General features: G+C 39.2%; 1 protein-coding gene across 1 annotated transcript; it reads right to left on the reverse strand.

Moving 5' to 3' along the window:
- Nucleotides 1-4: 4 nt before the first annotated feature.
- Nucleotides 5-18283, reverse strand: akap12a (A-kinase anchoring protein 12a). The gene is made up of 4 exons (XM_088354984.1): nucleotides 18191-18283; nucleotides 13760-13847; nucleotides 1968-13667; nucleotides 5-340 (listed from the first exon to the last, which is right to left on the reverse strand). Exons 1-3 carry the CDS (start codon nucleotides 18281-18283, stop codon nucleotides 1972-1974), a joined length of 11877 nt encoding a protein of 3958 aa, XP_088211110.1. The 3' UTR covers nucleotides 5-340; nucleotides 1968-1971.
- Between the last annotated feature and the right edge of the window lie 626 nt (nucleotides 18284-18909).

Below are 18909 nucleotides of genomic sequence, written 5' to 3' on the forward strand. Positions count from 1 at the left end.
AGACTTTTTCTCTCTATTTATTACATTGATATACACATTTGTGTCACAAAATATCGATATGAAGCCGACACAAACAAAGAAAATAAAGTGAGTAAAGAGTGCAAGGCCTGTTTCTATCTGGGATCATAATAAAACACAGTGTGCAATATCAACAGATACTGGATCAATATACTTGTAATGATGCTTCTTTTTTTCTTGTTTGTTGTTTTCTGAAGCTATTACAGGAAATGTACATTTAAAATCTTCATAGTCCGTACATGGAATCAAATAATGCAACAATCCAAATAAGACGGTAAGTCGGAATTCTGGGAATCCTTGTCGTGACTTTCATCAAAGTGACCTAGGGAAGAAAGAGAAAGTTGTCAGTGATTTTGGTTAGAGGCGGGGAATAGTCTGACTCTGTTATCATTGATTATATTGACCAGTGGATACACACTATTTTCCTAAGATACGATCGTAAAATCTCCTTCCTTGAGCTGGGTCAATGAAGCCTTCTTTCATCTCCAGCCAGCTTTTTAAATTCGCTTTTAAAGGGCATCAGACAAATTTCCGCCACGCATCACTATACACCACAACAGTGTTTTTCAAACTTTTTTGACACAAGGCACACTTATTTTCATGAAGAAAATTTGAGGCACAATGTCCAGTACCAGTTTCATATTGTTGATTTTTTTTTTACTTACATCATCATGTTGCCAAAATGACAGTATAAAGTATAGGTATAAGCACTTTGGTACACAGAAAGGATTGTTGTACAGGGCTGTGTAAATAAAGTACTGTACAGTTATCATTAACATTTTTATTATTTGTGGTCACCGTGGGTCAGGAAGTAAACCAATTTATTCATTTTGGTTAATCATTTTCCTGTGATTTGGGATTGTATTATGTTTCATCTGTTTTCAAGTTCAGCTATAATTTATGATGTTTTCCTCATGTTGGGGTTTTTGAGTTTTTCCTTGCCCTCGTGTAGGTTTTAGATCAGGGGATTGTGTAATAATAGTCTGTAGTTTGTAATAATCTGTACAGCCCTTTGAGACTCTTTGTGACTAATATAAACATGACTTGTCTTTTTTTTTTAGAAAACAAACTAAAAATGATTTTCTAGTTATACAAAACATGATTTAATACTGTACATTCTTAACCTTTTTCAATCTTTTTGGGGAGATTATGTATTTAAATGATGATGTTTACATTTATTTGATTATTTTCTGTTGGTTAATAGATATTTATACTGGTTCTGTCTCATGTTCAGAGAATTACTTTAAAAAAAAAAGAGAGAAAGTAAATGCTGCCACCTACCCGCATGGATGAATGTTACAAGAGGGCGATCAATGGCAGAAAGCTATGTTTTATTTAAATACTAATAAAATAGTAAAATTGGGCATTTGTGGCACACTAGAAAAGGTATCACGGCCGGGGTTGGGTAGGGTTACTTTAACTGGATTACTTTCTTACTTTGAATAAAATTACTGAATTTTGTGCAGGCTTGGGGAGTAACGGAACACATGGAACGGCAAAAATGATGTTGGCAAGCTGTTTGGATTTATTTTCATTTTGTTTCTGTCGCATTTGATGTTAGTTTTGCCGGAGATCAAAGCCAGGAGAGAAAGCTTACCACGTGTTGTGAGTCATCATTTTATTCATATTTAGTTTCTTTTGTCTTTTATTAGCATATTTGGTATTGGAGTAATCCAAAAGTAATTGAAAGTAATCCAGTTAAAGTAACCCTACCCAACCCTGACTACAAATCCTACAGTGCTTGGGTGTACCTGCACAAGTATTCAGAAAATGAAAGGACTAACTCTGTATGCTCGCACGCAGACTAAAACCTTAATTGTATTTCTATTCGCTTTCACATGACTCTACACAATCGGAACCCAGACTATTGACCGTTTCAAATTGGATTACTCCCTGTATATAAACATACAAAGTGTGACTTTTGCAAAAGAGAAGCATTAAAAACTCACCTGCTTAGTTCCACTCCACGCCTTCACTTTCCATTTTGGACTGTTGGAGGGTGACTGTGAAATCTTCACTCTCACTCCCACTTTTGGTTGCGGGTTTGGGATTTGACGTCGACTCTGATTCGTCCTCGTGAGCGGTTCCTGTCTCCTGGTCGGCGTCACTTGGTGGACTCTGATATCGAAGTGATGAAACGTTACCTTCCTCTTGAGTTTTGATGTCTTCCTCGGCGTCCAGCCATACCTCTGCTTCGTCATCTACTGCTTTGATGGTGGCCTCCGGTTCTGGTGTTTGTGAGTTTAGTGACGTTTCTGTTGCGTGGAAGTTGGGTGTTTCAGTTTCCTTGTCCGTAGTTTCTTCCGATGGTCCTGTTTTCTCTTCTGGTTGTGTTTCATCAACAACTGCTCCTGTTTCGTGTGATTGGAGGTCAGAATCCCAAACTGGTGGAGAATCTACGGTCCCCGTGATCCCAGTGGAATCCAGTTCCATTGCCAATTCATAGGTCTCTTCGATTGGAAGGGCCTCAGTATGTTCGATGGCAGGCTCTCTTTGGAATGAGGTCCTTTCTGTTTGTGGGACCTGCTGTTTCTGATTCTGGGTCTCGACAGAAGCTCTTTGGATCACCCTTTCCTGAGCGTTTTCCTCAGGTACCACTATCTGTTCCTGGGTCTCAGTCAACTCTTTGTAGGGCAGGCACTCCTCTTCGTTAATATTTTGAATCTCAGTAGTTTCTTTTGGGGGTGAAGGCACTTGGTTTTCCGCTGGCTTCTCCTGTTCATCTGATAGTTCCATATGTCCTTGGTTCTTAGACAATTCTTTCATGGATATATACTCTTGGTTTTGGCTCACATCATCCTGTTTCTTCAGTATTTCTGACTGCGAGTGGGTTGGCTCATTTTCGGTTGTATCCACTTGGTTTTCCATTGCCTCATCATATTTCTCTGCTACCTCCAACTGTTTTATTATTTCACTGGCTACTTTGGGTATGGACTCTTGGTTTTCTAGTGCTTGCTCATGCTCTTCTGATGAGTCCATGTGTTTCTGTGTCTCAGTTGATTGGTTTCGTTGTATCGTCTCCTGTGATTCACATGGCTGGATGTTGTTTTCAGGTAGCTCTATCTCAGGGTACTCTTTTTGGGTTACAGGAACTTGGCCCTCTCCTGACTGATCATCCATTTCTGAAAGCACCGTATGTTTTTGCGTTTCAGATGATTCTTCCTTGGGTATAGGCTCTTGGTTTTGATTTACCTCGCCATGTTTCTCAGGGCAGTCTGTCAGTTGTTGGGTGTCAGTGGGCTCTTTTATCTGTGGGGCTCCTTGATATTCACTTTCCTGATCTAAACATTTTGATTCTTCAATTTGTTCCTTGGTCTCGGTAAACTCTCCCTCTTTTTCACTTGCCTGAACATGTCGGTCTGGTCCCCCTATCTGTTCTTTTGTTTCATCTTGCACTTTGAGAATGGGTTTTTGGTGTTCCCTTTCTTGTTCATGCTCTTCTAGAGTCTCAGATGAATGTGTATTGCTTGCCTGAACGTCTTTCTCTTTCTGGACCTCTGTGATCTCGGTTTGAGTTAAGAGCACGTGGTTTTCTGCCTGGTCATACTCAAATGATAGCCCTACCTGTTTCTGGCTCTCAGGCAACTGTTTTTGGAGGAGAGACTCTTGGTTTTCTTCAACCCTAACCTGTGTCATACATACCTCCATCTGTTTTGTAAGTTCGGTAAAGACTTTTTTAAGTACAGGCCGTTGGTTTTCTCTTGCCTGCTCGCGTACTTGTGGTAGCTCCATCAGTTTCTGGGTGTCTTCTTCATGCTTGGATACTGGTGTTTCGCTTGGCTGAATATATTTTGTTTCGAGCTCTGTCTGTTTGTGGATCTCTACAGACTCCTCGTCTTTACCTGCATTTTCCCGTTTTTCTGGCAGCTGCATCTGTTTCTGTGTTTCTAACGATTGTTTCTGGGGTATGTGCTCTAGGTTTTGGCTTGACTCATAACCTTTCCCCTGCAAGTCTACCTGTGGTTCAGTGTCCCAGAGATCTACTTTGGGTGATGCCACAAGATTTTCTAGCTGTTCACACTTGAATATTTCTTTCTGGTTCTGGTCAGTGGTTAAATCTTTTGGGTGTATCGGCTCTTGTGTTTTGTTTTCCTGATCATATTCATCTTGTGGCGCAGTCTGCGCTTGGATTGCAGTAGACTCTTTTCTGGCCTGATTATTCTCCTCCAGTAGTTCCATTGTTATCTGGATTTCAGATTCAGACGTGTTGGATTCTTTTTGAGGTATGGGAAATTGTTCTTTTCCTGTTTCATCATGCTCTTCCAGTAGTTTCATCTGTGTCTGGATTTTACATCTGATCTCATCCAAGTGCTCCTGGTTATTTCCTGCCTGATCATTTTCCGGTAACTCCATATTTTGGAGTGTTTCAGGTGATTCTTTCTGGGTCTTGTGGACTTGGTTCTGGCTTTCCTCATAAGGTTTCTCTTGAAGGTCTATCTGTTGTTGCATGTCAGGAGGCCTTTCTTGGGGTGATCCCACTCGATTTTCCTTTTCCCGTTCAAGGTTGTTTAATTTCTCCATTTGTTCTTGGATCTTGGTTAAATCTTTTTGTGGCAGGTTCTCCTCGAGATCTCCTTGGTGTTCTCTTGGTTGTTCATGCTCTTCTGATTGGAATATTTGGTTCAGGCTCCCAATTAAGTCTTTTAGGTGATTGGGATCCTGTGATTCAGTTTCCACAACATATGTTTCTTGTTGCCTGGTCTGTTTCTGGGTTTTAGTGGATTCATTTTGAGATGAGGACTCTGCCAAAGTGATGGCCATTTGAACAACCTGCACATCAATGTTCTGGTGGTCCTCTGGCAAAGTACCTGGCTCTTGCATTATCATGGCCTCATTATCAACCTTTGCAATCTCTGCTAAGCCATCTGTTGTGATTGGTGATTCAGTCATAACAGTTTGCAAAAATTGTGGTTCCATAGATCCAAGTAGGGGCTCCTGAGATGGTGTTTCAATCAGGTATGGTAGTGGAGTTGAGGATTCTTTATAGAGGTACGTGGTCACTTGAGCAACCAGAGCGTGCTCGACTGTAGCATTTGCCAACTCCAAATTGAGTAGACCACAGTGCTCTCTCTCTGCTCTGTTTTCTGGATCACTCAGATGTGCCTCAAGTTTGACTACCTTTCCACATAATTCCGGGATTTCTTCATAAACAACATTTTCGAAGATTTCAGCGCAATTTTTTTCTTCCGTGTGTAATGATTCATATGCCTCTGTGGCTTGTGATCGACCATCTTCCTCTAGCTCGATACCATCTTGTTGTTGGTTATCAGCTGCGTCCTTAAGCTCCGGATCCTCCTTCCTTTCTATAGTCTGATCAAGTTGAGGTTTGGATTTCTCCCAAGTTTTGTTCCCGGACACTGTGATTTTCGGTACAAACATTGGTAACTCCTTATCTGTTTCTGTCTCAGGTGTAATAACTTCTCCCAGTTTTTGAACTTTAGCACTTACATCTGGCAATGTGTCGGTTTCAGCATTGTATGTCAATGTGTCAATCTGACAATATTCTTTTTTGTTTTTCAGAATGTCTTCTGTCAAATCAGTCAGTTGATTCCTGTTGTCATTCCCTTGATCTAGAGTAGTTTCTGGCTCCACTACCTTTTGGGATTCATTTTGGGGGCTTTGCTCTGTGAGAACGTGGTCAATTATTGTTTCAAATTGTAGTAATTCGGTCTTTGTTTCCTCTGATGTTAAGGGCGCTGATTTTTCTATGTTTTCCATTTCTTTATACGCTTCCTCTGTGTTGTCTTTTGATTTCACATTAATTTCACTTTGTGATAAAGTCTTCTCTTGAAATTCAACTATAACTTTTTCCACTTGAGCAATACCTTCTCTTGTTTCTCCCTTTAATTCAGTTTCAAGTTCATCTACCGCTTTTTGGACACTCACTTGTTGGAACCCAGCATGACATGCTTCATCCTCTCTGACTTCTTCGGGCATTGTTTCTTTTGCAATGATAGTTTCTTCTCCCTCAACCAATTCTCTTGTTTCAGCTTGGGTTTCTTTTACTTGTTTCAATTCAGATATATTCTCTTCCACCTCAGAATCCTTTGCTGACTCGGTTTGGGCTTGAAACCGTAGTCCCATGTCTTCTTCACTTTCCTCTGTCAGGCTTTTCTGTGGATGTATAATTTCACTTGATTCTTTGTGTTCATCTGATTTTTGACGTGATTTTAGTTCTCGCTCTTCTTCAGCTTTGGACTTCTGATCTTTGCATACTAGTTCCTCCTCTGTTAAAATCACTGCCTTTTCTTTAATTTCAGCCACCAAGGGTTCTTCTGCAAGTATATCTTTTACTTCTGTAACCAAAAGATCATGTTTTACGAGTTCAGTTTGGGTGTCTCTCAACCTTTTCTGGTCTTTTTCTTCTTTCTCCAAGGCTGTTTCCTGCCGACTCAAAAGTTCTTTTGTTATGTCTTTTACCAGAGGGCCATCTCCACAAACTTCATTCTTTTCTGTATCTTGAAACTGTGCTTCATGTACTGGTAGTAGTAGTTGCTCCTTGTCAGCAAACAAAACATTCCTTTTAATCTTATTTGGTTCCACTTCCACCTTGAAATCTTTTGCCAGCTCAGTAGGGGCTTGAAGCTGAAGTGCAATCTCTTCTTTACATTCTCCTGTCGGGTTTTGACTTTCTTCTTTGTTTTCATCTGATTTTTCACATGATTCTAGTTCTATCTCCTCATCAGGACTATGTTCAGCTTTGACCTTCTCATTGTTACTTACTGTTTTTTCCTCAGTTTGAGACACAGGTCTATCTTTTACTTCAGGAACTACTGTTTTTTCTGTCGGAATTTCAGATCCTACCAAATGAACCCCTACATTATAACTATTTACAAGTTCAGTTAGGGTGTCACTCCCAGTTTTCTGGTCTTTTTCTTCCATCTCAGCATCTGTTTCCCGCAGGGTGAAGTTCTGTCTTGTCACATCTTCCATCTTAGGATCAGGATTTTTACTCAATTCTTTCTGTTCATTTTTGGATGATTCCACTTCCATCTCCGAATCCCTAGCCAATTCCGTAAAAACTTGAATGTGAGGTGCCATTTCCTCTTCACTTTCTTGTGTCAGTGTTTTTTGTTGATGCATCCCTTCATTTACTTCTTTGTGATCATCCTGTTTTAGACATGATTGTAGTTCTCTCACTTCTTCAGGACTATGTTCATCTTTACCCTTCTGATCTTTGTTTACTGGTTTTTCCTCTCCTAGAGGGACGGGTATATCTTTGATATCAGCAACCATGGGTTCTTCTGCCAATATACCTTCTCCGCAGTCAACCGAAAGATCTTCTGCATTATCATTTTTTACGAGTTCCAGTTGGTTGTCACTCACAGTTTGATGGTCTTTTTCTTCCACCACCGCAACATCTGTTTCGTGCAGAGGCAAGTGTTGGGTTGTCATGTCTTCTGTCTGAGGGGCTTTTTCAATTATTTCTTTCTGTTCTCCATGTTGGACATCAATTGTATCAACTTCAAACTGGATTTCCTGTTCTGGTTCTAAAAGATGTTCCCGAATAAATTCGGGTAGAGTCTTTGAATTTTTCGAAACATCAGTGAAAACGACAATCTTCTTAACTTTGTTTCCAAGATGTACATCTGTGTCTTCTAATTCTAGCTCTTTTTCTTGTGCAATCTCTAATTCTTTAATGTGTTCATCGTTGCATGTATCCACCTCAGAATCATTTGCCAACTCAGTTGGAGTTTGAATGTGAAGTGCCATTTCCACTTCACTTTCTTGTGTCAGTGTTTTTTGTTGGTGCATCCTTTCAGTTACTTCTTTTTGATCATCTGGTTTTAGACATGATTGTAGTTCTATCACCTCTTCAAGACTATGTTCAGCTTTGGCCTTTTGATCTTTGTTTACTGGTTTTTCCTCTCTTAGAGGTACAGGTATATCTTTGGTGTCAGCAACCATGGGTTCTTCTGCCAGTATACCTTCTCCGCAGTCAACCGAAAGATCTTCTGCATTATCATTTTTTACGATTTCGAATTGGGTGTCACACACAGTTTGATGGTCTTTTTCTTCCACCTCAACATCTGTTTCGTGCATAGGGAAGTGTTGGGTTGCCACATCTTCTGTCTGAGGCATTTTTTCACGAATTTCTTTCTGTTCTCCATGTTGGACAACAATTGTATCAACTTCAAACTGGGTTTCCTGTTCTGGTTCTAAAAGATGTTCCTTGATAAATTCAATTTCAGGTACAGACGTTGCATTTTTCGCAACATCAGTGAAACGGATCTTAATTTTGCTTCCAAGATGTACATCTGTGTCCTCTAATTCTAGCTCTTTTTCTTGTGCAATCTCTAATTCTTTAATTCGTTCATCTTCACATGTATCCACTTTAGAATCATTAGCCAACTCAGTCGGAACTTGAAGGTGAAGTGCCATATCCTCTTCACTTACTTGTGTAAGAGTTTTTTGTGGATGTATTCCTTCACTTACTTCTAATTTTAGACATGATTCTAGTTGTATCTCTTTATCGGAACTATGTTCAACTTTGGACTTCTGATCTTTGCTTATTGTTGTTTCCTCTTTTTGAGATACAGGTATGATTTTGACTTCAGCAACCATGGGGTCTTCTGCAAGTATATCATGTCCAGATTCAACAGAAAGATCTCCTACATTCTCCTTCGTTATGACTTCAGTTTGGGAGTCACTCACAGCTTTCTTGTCTTTTTCTTCTGTATCAACGTTTGTTGCCAGCAGAGGTAATGGTTCATTTTTCATGTCTTCCACCGAAAGGCCTTCTTCACACACTTCTTTTTGTTCTGCATGTTGGTTGTCATTTGTATTAACTTGAAACTGTGTTTCCTCTACTGGAAGGACAGTTTCATTTTTTTTAATACCTTCATCTTTGGAAGTATCCCCTGACATGTTTGTTACTTCTTCTTTTTTTAATTTAATATTCATTTCATCTGTGATGTCAATGAGTTCACTCACAGCTTTCTCAGCAAGGATTTCCTCGTCAGTGAGTTTTAAAATACATTTCGGTAAAGCCAGTTCTTCCCTTTGTACAGAATTCAAGCTGTCTTCAGATAAAGCCTCTTGCTTTTGGTCCTCAGTCAATGCTTCTGGAATATTTTCTGATGTTAACTTTACATTCTGTTCCTCCAAATCGGTTCTAACCTCTTGCAGAATTTCTTGCATTATGCTTGTTTTTTCATAGTCAGTACAAAGGATTTTTTCCAGTTTTTGTTCGGGTATTGTTTCTGCTGTACCTTCCGCTACTATTTTTTCTGCATCATCTTGTAGATCCCTTGAAATGTGCGACTCATCCACCACAGGACAGTGATCCTTTACATCAAGTTGTTTTTTAGGTTCCAAAGAATCTCTTGGGTCTGTATCTGTAATTTCAGGTTCAGCTAACCATACAGACTCTAGACTTTCCACTTCTGAGGCTTTTGTTACATTTGCATTGAATGCCAAATCTTGCAGATTATCTTCTGTACTAGCATCATGGCTTTCCACTTTGTTGAGGTCCTCGGGGTCAATTTTGGATGAGATTTTATCTGTGCATAGCTTAGAGGTTGATTCTATTTCCACTGGCTCAACCTCCTCAGGTAGAATTGGTTGTGTTATTTCCTCAGTTTTATTGGAAGAGGAAATTTCCTCTGTAAGATCTGGCTCTGTCAATTCCTGTGAGCCAAGCTCCTTGAGAAGTGCAGTTTTATCAATGTCTGATTCTGCCGTAGGAATTACAGAAACGTTTTCCTCTGTGTCAATTTCTTGGCTAGGAAAAGGAGGTGTTACCATCTTGATGTGAAGTTCTTGAATTGGAATTTGAGGTTTACCTTCCTCTGTGCTGAGAGCCTTTTCAGGCAAAGGACTTGTAATTTTGTCCATATTAAGGTCCTCGGTTATAAATTGAGTCTTGATTTCCTCAATTTTCAACCCCTCAGTAGAAATAACATCCTCTGTGTAATGCAACTCTGTCTCCGGCTCTTGGGTTGGAATATAAGTTTCCTTTTTTTGTACATCTTCTGCAAGAATAAGGGATTTCATTTCCATAATGGCAACTGTGTCTGTAGGCAAGGGAGTTTCCTCTCCCTTGGTCTGGCCAAAGAGACTGAGTTGCTCTTTGTCAAGCGTTTCTTTTAGACTGGAAGTTAAGATTTTATTTGTGTCTAGCTCCTCTGTAGAAATTGAAGGTAAGTCCTGGGTGACAAGCTTCTCAGTAATGGAAGGCGTCATTTGATGGGTGTCAAGCTCCTTTTTAAAAACAGGCACTGAAATTTCATTTGAGTTGGCCTGATTAGTCTGAATTGAGGTTCTAGCTTTCTCACTATTAATTAAAGTATCTATTTTGACCGCATCATTACTAATTGGTGACTCAATTTTCTCAATGTCGATAAGAATGGATGGGGTCTCTTCCTTAGTGCTAGGCTCTTCAGCACAAACAGGAGTTGTCATCCCTTCAATGCCAAGTTGGTCGGTAACAGTGGGATTTTCTATTTCCTTTATGTCCAGTTTCTCTGGACAGATGGGAAGGGTAATTTCCTGAGTTTCAAGGTCCTTGGTCAGAACAGAAGTATTTTTTTCCATGGTTTTGAGGTCTTCCGTTGAAAAGGAAGGTGTAACTTCCTGATTATCAAGCTCCACTTTGAAAACAGGAGACGTGATTGTGTTTAGGTCCAGAGTTCCGATTTTACATGTTGTAATTGGAAGTATAGTTTTTTCTGCGTCAAACCCTTTGATATGGATGTGAGGCTTCATTTCGTTATTGTCGAATTCCTGAGTAGGATCAGATTGTGTTGTTTCCTCAGTGCAAGACTGCTCAATGCATGTAAGAGTGATTTCTTCAATGCCAAGCTCCTCGGTCGGAATAGAAGTTTCGGTTTCCTTGGTGTCAAAATCCTCGGTATGAATAGAATATGTAATTTCCCTGATGTCAAGTTCCTGAGTATGAACTAGGGATTTGATTCCCTCGGTGGTATGGTCTTCAGTTGAAATGGGTGGAACAATGCTTTGGATTTTAAGCTCTTCTGTTAGAGCTGGATGCACTATTTTTCCTGTGTCATCAACCTTGGTTGAAAAGGGTTTCATTTCCTGGGTTTTAGGCTTCTCTCCATGAATCGATGTTGTGGTTTCAAGATTTTGTGGAGGGAACTGATGTGTAGTTTCCTGTGAGTCGAGTTGCTTGCTGCTGGTGATCACAGATCTAATTTCCTTGATGTTTAGTTCCTCTGTAAGAATTTGAGGTGTTGTTTCCTTAGTGTATAGCTCCTCTGTATGAATGGGATGAGTAATTTCAAGATATTTGAGCTCTTCCGTCGGAATCGCACGTATGATTTCACAAGTGACAGACTCCTTTGTGGGAAGAGGAAATGTACCTTTCTTAGAGTCAAGCTCCTCAGTAGAAGATCTGGCAATAATTTCTTGAGTTTCAAGCGGCTCAGTTAGAATGGGGGATTCAATATCCTTGGTGTCCTGCTCTTCATTAGGAACGGCAGGTGTGATAATCTCTGTGTCCAGCTCCTCAGAAGAAATTTTAACAATATTTTCTTGAGTGTCAAAGTCCTCTGTAGGGATGGAAGGTGTGATATATTTAGTTTGAAGCTTCTCTGTTGAAATGTGGGTTTCTGTGCTTGTTTTGACTCCTGTGGTCTTTGGATGTATTGTTGCTTCAATTTCATCTACTATCAAATCTGTCCTAGGGGGTGGTTCATTTGATTTATGCATTTCAGGTTGTTGTAAATCTTCTCCAAATGTTTCTTGTGTGCCAGACATAGAAGAACTAACAATTTGGTCTGAACACAGCGGATCTGTCTGCTGATTATTGTTCGCAGCAGCCTGTATAAAGTCTTCTGCTTCCTTGTCCTGGGATACCGAGAGAACTGGTGTGGTTGTTCCTGATGTCTGTTCCGACACTTCAGAGGGCATCGATAAGATGTCACTGTTGTCATCGAGTCTAACGTCTATGGGTTCTGGTGCAATGACAACCTGTGATGTAATCTCGATCAATTCATCTGTTGTGATACTCTCTGTAATCTCACCTTCCTCCGGAATGTCACTAAGCGCTTTTCCAATAAAGTCTTCATGTGTGGTGTCAATTTTGTATGAGTCTATGTTTTGTTGGATGTCTGCAGTCTGTCGATTTTCTGACGGTTGTGTTGCTTCTGTCACCCCAAAGAGGAGGTCTTGGTTCAGTTGAGCTTCGTTTTTTACAGATGTTTCTCTCTCATTTTCTTCTATCTCAATGGTATCATAAACAGGCAAGGAAATAACACCTGGCTTCTCTAAATTAGGATCGCTTGGACCTAAATCTTGGTTTAGCTCGCATGAGTTTTCATCTTGGTCTTTCTGCAAAATGGGCTTTTTCTTTATCCAACCTGGGAAAATCTTTGCTGAAAAAGAAACATTTTCTTGCATAATGTCGGGTTCAGGACTTTGTGGTCTTTCTTCCATTTGCTTAGGTTTCCTTTTTGGACTCATTAGTCTTTTGAAGGTGGTCCATGCTGATTCAACTTCACATTCAGGTGGATTTGTAGCTTCGGTGGGGGTAGATGCTGACTCTACACGATTGTTATCATAACTTACATTTTCAGTCATTGTTTTGTCATTAGACTCCTGAGCTGTGTGATTCTCTGTTACTAAAATGGCGTCCCAGGAATCAGTCAAATCATTACGCTTTTTACTCTCATCCTCCATGTCTTCGATTGCGGGCTGAACATCATCATTGTTCAGTGCATACCTGTTCGTTCGTCGTTTGGGAGATAACAGTTTCTTAAAGGTAGCCCATGGACTCTCCTCCTCCGCTGCTACAGTTGTTCCTGCAAGTTGTTCCGGAATTATGTCATTCTTAGTTGTGTCATTTTGTGTCAATAGGGGTTCTGATTCATCATTCAATTCTTCACTCTTGCACATTTGTGCATCTCTTTGCCTTGTGATCCGCATTAGGCTAGCACCCAAAAGAAGCCTCCTCAAAGGACTTGATGGAACAGTCTCAAACTCTTTGGGGGCTTCAGGCTCATTTTGAACTGATGCATTTTCCTCCTGGTCTCCATCTGCTAACGTGCCTGTGGTATCATCCATGATAGCCTGTAGGTTTTGTGCCGTTTCTACTGCAGAGTCTACGACTTCCGGTTGAACAAACTCTCTTGTCAGCGTCTCATCTTCTAATGACAATTTCCTTTTCACTAATCCAGCAAAGATTCCTGTGGTGAAAAACTTTTTAATGGGGGACATTGTCACATCCTCTTTGGTGCTAGAGAGGGACAAAGGATCCTGTTCAGACGGAGTTTCAATGTGTGTCCATTCCTCGTCGAGGCTGTTTGCCACGTTCTGGGCATCTTCTCGGACTGTTGCTTCGTCAAGAGACGGACATGTCGAATCCTCATTTTGACCCTGACTTGTGATCACTGCTGTTCTGTCGTCATTGATTTGGTTATCAAGGTTGTCAGCTTCATCTGACTCTGGGTCGTCTTCTTTGATCTCAATGTGGTCACTTGAGCCTTGTTTCAACATCAACTTCAAACCAACTTTATTGAAGAATGTCTTAAAGCTCTCATTGATGTCATTGTGTTTTGCCTCAACTTTTATTACATCAAAGAGTATTTCTTCTTTTTTGGGGGGTTCGATCAATGAGTCGGTTTCATTCACGACAATATTTTCAAGCACAGTCTCCGCTTCTGTCGGGGGGTTTTCTGAGAGCCTGCCTGAAGATGATGTTATAGCAGGGATGAAAGGCAGAGCAACCCAAATTAGGTATTAGTTTATTTGGAATCACTCTTGGTGGATAATTGCCTACCTTCTGTACTGCTGTCATCCTCACGGATACCAATGACTCCCACCAACAGGTCTGACTTTGCAGCAATTTGCTGGGTGTTTCCGAGAAGCTAAAGATGAAGCATATCAATCCAAAATGTTAAAATTTGATTTTGTAATTTAGTTAACACCATGCAGACTCTCACAAATGAGGGCTTACTCATGAAACTCCATTCAGAATGCTTGAATGGGTCGCAAATAATTAAGCATCACATTCTGACACAAAAGCTCATTGTCTGTTAAGTAATGCAAGGACATACTGTGACTATCAGTTGACAGCTTTGTCAAGATGTAATTATGTGCTTTGCTGTTATTAGTTTTATGTTTTGGGGTAAATAAGTATCAGCTCACGACTTTTAATGTGACTACATAATCGCATTTTTAACCACAACACAAAAAAGAATACGTGTGTTTTGTTGCCGTTTGTTACCACTGAGAAATCTGTTTCAAATTTGTATCTTGTGATTTTGTTAAAAGGAAATTAAAGATAACTTTTAAGAAGAATATTCCGTCCCTTGTTGGTCTGGTCTATATATAAACTTAAAATTTAAAACATGCCATTATAAAGCCTTTATTTTTAACTAAATGTTAGGTACTTATCAATCATAGTTTGACTAAAATTCACCAAAGGAAATTCCAGTCACTTGTGCTTAAATACCACATGCTGGTCATACTTTAAAGTGTATTACCTCATGTGCGGTCCATTCTCAAGGTTTCTTCATTTTCCTCATGTTGAGTTTTTTTAGTTTTTCCTTGCCCTCATATAGGTTTTAGATCAGGGTATGGTGTAATACTAGTCAGTGGTTTGCAATAATCTGTGGTCTGTGCAGCCCTTTGAGACTCTTTGTGATTAAGGGCTATACAAATAAATTTGACTTGACTCACAATTGGGAAATCATGTAATGTGAGAGAAATCTTAGTTTTTTGTTTGTTTGTTTTTTTAGAACTTTTTATTTCTCACACACAAATCAACAGAAAGTTTAGTCCACCACTATATAGTAACACAAAAATATACAATTGACATTCCCAGAACAAACAAAAGAAACAACAACAAAGAAATGATAATGAAATAAATAAAAGGAAATGGTGAGGTGTCAAGTATAAGTTGTGTAATAGGCTCCCATCTTTTCTCAAATCGATCAACTTTTAAATGAAGTCTTGCAGTGATTTATTTTCCATGATGTACATTTTCTTAATTCGTCACTCTATTGTTTTATGTCAGGAGGTTGTGGTTTCAACCAGGAAACGTTATAATTTTCTTTGCTACCAAAAGAATAACCCTTAGTACATACAGTTGTTGTATTGACCCGTCAATAACTTCTAGAAGAATTCCTACTACATAGGTCACTGGATCTATCGCAAATCCCAACTAACAATTAATTTTATTTCTGTCTGAATAGTTCTCCAGACATTTACTATCTCTGGGCAATCCCAGAAAACCTAAGTGAAATCACCCACCCTCCCACAGTTTAGACACCATAAATTAGATGTAGACTAATATTTTGAAGTGATAGAGGGCGGATAGAAGATAGGCATTTTTAATTTCCATTCAAACTCCTTCTATGTCAGACTGCTGGTTATTTTGTGTCCCTCTTTCAAAGTTTTCTCCCAACCCTCATCCTTTTTCACGTAATTAGCTTCCAGTTTCCATTTTTCCTTTAACTCCATCACATCATTACTGAGATCCATTTGCAGAGCTTTAAACATTTTTAAGATGACCCCCTTTATTGATTGTCCCTTTGAGTATGATATAAACGATTCCTCAACTTTCGTTGGCTCCTTAGATATTCCCCAATCATCATGTCTCTGGAGGTAATGTCTTAGTTGTAAATATTTATAAAAATCATTCTTAGACAGGTGAAATTCTTTGTTGATAACATTTCAATAACTGTCCTTCAAAAACGTCAAGTCAAGTGTTGTCGGTGTTGTGGAATGCTCTTCCCCCTGAGATCCGATCTGCAACCTCGGTGGAAATGTTTAAATCTAGGCTTAAAACTCACTTCTACTCTATAGCATACGAGTAACCTAAACTTCTTATATGTAATAACTTGTGTAATAACTTGTGAAGCCCTTAGAGACTAATTGTGATTAAGGCCTATACAAATAAAAATGACCTGACTTCAAAAACTTGGGTAATCAACATCAATCCTTTTTTGACCATTTTTAAAATCCAACATCCATAACCCCAGGTTTAAAATCTGTTTTTTTTTGCTACTGACAGACCTTGATATTTCCAATTCATTTTGTATTGTTGACCATGCTTTAATAGTTCCCTTAATTTATTCGATCTGGAGTTTTAACTTTTTCCACATCGCTACTGATGTGAATGATAAGGATTCCACAGGCACATTGGGACAAGGCCGCTGCTCCATGTCCACCCATATTGTATCTTTGTCTTTAGTAATCCACAGAATAAGAGATCTAATTTGAGCTGCCCAATAATAACTTCTAATATTGGATAGATTCAAGCCCCCTTTATTTTTTGGAAGCTAAAAGTGTTTTGTATTTAATTTTTGGTTTCTTCTTTTCCCAAGGGGATTTTTATATCCATTTATTTAACACTTTACATGTGGAGCTTGGAATCCCAATAGGAAGAGACTGAAACAGAAATAACAGTCTTGCTTATATGATCATTCGAATTGTTTCTACCCTCCGAAGAAGTCTTTAGGGCAAAATCTCCCATCTTTCTAAGTCCTTCTTAATTTCCTTCATTAACCTTAAAGTTTTCCTCACATGGCTATTCTGTGCCTCCCCATAATCATATTTCATCCCTATTGCTACTTATTTTGTTCTTATTTTACTTTAACCAGTGTGCATGTGTATGAGTTGCTTTGGGTTGTCGGCAAAGGGGTTAGCAGGGATTTTACTGTGTTGTCGTATGCTAAATGTTTTCATACAGCACTTTGAGAGGCAATTTTTTTTTTCCTGAAAAGTGCTTTACAAATAAATTTGGTTTGATTTAAGTATGAATAATTTTGTCTTTTAAAACAAGGTTGAGAAATACTGAAAACCCATTTTGACAGTTTGACACTGACAACAAAGGCTTCACTTTACATGTAATATCCATATTTGTATTAAATTCTTATATGTTATTTTATCTACACTTGACCAAATGACAAATCATATTACTTAATGATATCAGAACACCATCCTGGTATAGTGCCAATGCAAAAAGAAATTCCAAACAAGGTTTTTGATACCACATTTCTTAAAACAGTTACTAGTATGATTCTTGAACTCCTACAACAGAGTGCTAAATCTCAATATAGCATCTTTTTTTTTAATTGCATGACTTTAATAACAAATTTGATTTGTTTTGTCATAAATGAGCCAAAAGGAGTGTCTGATCTGTTTTGGCAATTGTCATCCAATAAGGAAATACTGTATATTGGCACAATAGTGATACTTGATATTGGGGTGTGCCCATTGCCTAAAATGCAGAATAAAAACAAAAACGGGACCAATTCAGGAATCATTCTTTTTCTTTGTATTTTCTTATGTTATTATGGAAAACTTGATCTATATTATGTAAGAAAATAAAAAGAAATACCCTGAATGAGCAAAAAATATCCTTTATGGCATTGAGATAATTTTGCTCATAGAAATAAGTTAAAAAAAAAAAGGTCGAAAAAACGTATTAAAATGTCTTTTGGAAGGAACCAAATGATCCGTCCTCTGACAAATTAGATCATTTTGCTAATTTTAGGTATCATTAAGCAAAATTCATTACAATTTGCAGGTTTTTATATATTACTCACATATACTCGACGTGTGTAGTCATAGACCATGCTGATATTGAACATGTATGAAAATCTGTCGTAGAAACAACACACATTTGTACTTTTATTTGAATATTTGATCAATAAAACCTATGACTTTCAATATGAAGTGTATTTAGTTTCATTACGTTTTGTGAAGTAGTTTTCGACATATGGGGATTTAGAACGAGTATTTTGGAACACTCTGTATTCTACGATGTAGACTTCCATCCATCCATCCATTATCCGCACCGCTTATCCTCAGAAGGGTCACGGGGGTGCTGGAGCCCATCTCAGCCATCTAGGGGCAATGGGTAGGGGACACCCTGAACTAGTTGCCAGCCAGTTGCAGGGCACACAGAAAACTCACTCGTTCATTCACACCTAGAGACAATTTAACCTGACATGCATGTTTTTGGAATGTGGGAGGAAACCGGAGTGCCCGGAGGAAACCCACACAAGCACGGGGAGAACATGCAAACTCCACACAGGAGGTTCAATGTCATGGCCTCAAAACTGCACCGCCGTGGTGCCCCCAATGTAGACTTTTACCCAGCAAAATGACTCTGATGTATTTTTAACTAACAATCCACATCAAAACATTTTTTCATTTTGTTATATTTTGTAAAGATTCATTCAAAATCAAGACTGAGTACCTTCTCATCATCACAGTGCTGCACGCCTTCCCCTTCGAACTCTGCCGCGTCCTGGCCCTGTTCTTCTGCATAGATCGACTGTACGTCCCCCATTTCTCACTCGGACACAAAACCCCAGTTTGCAAATGATCTAATTCCCCCGGGGAGATCGGAGAAGGGCCGGTGGCGAATGGTGCAAACCCGGAGGCAGTAAAGTCTTTTTGGACGCGGGGGGGAGGGAAGGAAGGAAGAGCTGTGGGGTCACATGAAGCAGCAGGCCGTCACACTTTTCTTTACTCAGCAGCACATGGATGTTTTTGAGAAGGAACGGAGAGGAAATGTACAATAATTGGCAATGGAGATAGTGGCATATTGGATTTGAGCATTGGAAAAACAGCAACACATGCAGCATTCTTGAAGGCTTGAGGCTCATATTTTCAATTTAAGTGGACATCTCAGACAGATTTAGGGAAGGGAAATGTGCAATTATTGGCAATCGAGATTGTGCAAGATTGGATTTGTGAATCAGAAAACAGCCGCACGTGCTCCTTTTTAATGTGGGGGCTTAGATTTTGTTTGTTTTTATGTGGATATTTGATGTGTCAGTCAGCTGTTTAAAGATTTTGGGTAGCTCGTTATATGTGCTCACATTTTGTACACCTAAAACAATTTGGGCTCCGAATTTTTCACCTTGTACGTATTCAACCAGGTGATAAAATTACCATTTGATAGAATTATAC

The sequence above is a fragment of the Urocampus carinirostris genome, chromosome 15 (genome assembly GCF_059441175.1).
Source record: "Urocampus carinirostris isolate Australia breed hairy pipefish chromosome 15, RoL_Ucar_1.0, whole genome shotgun sequence".
NCBI lineage: Eukaryota > Metazoa > Chordata > Actinopteri > Syngnathiformes > Syngnathidae > Urocampus > Urocampus carinirostris.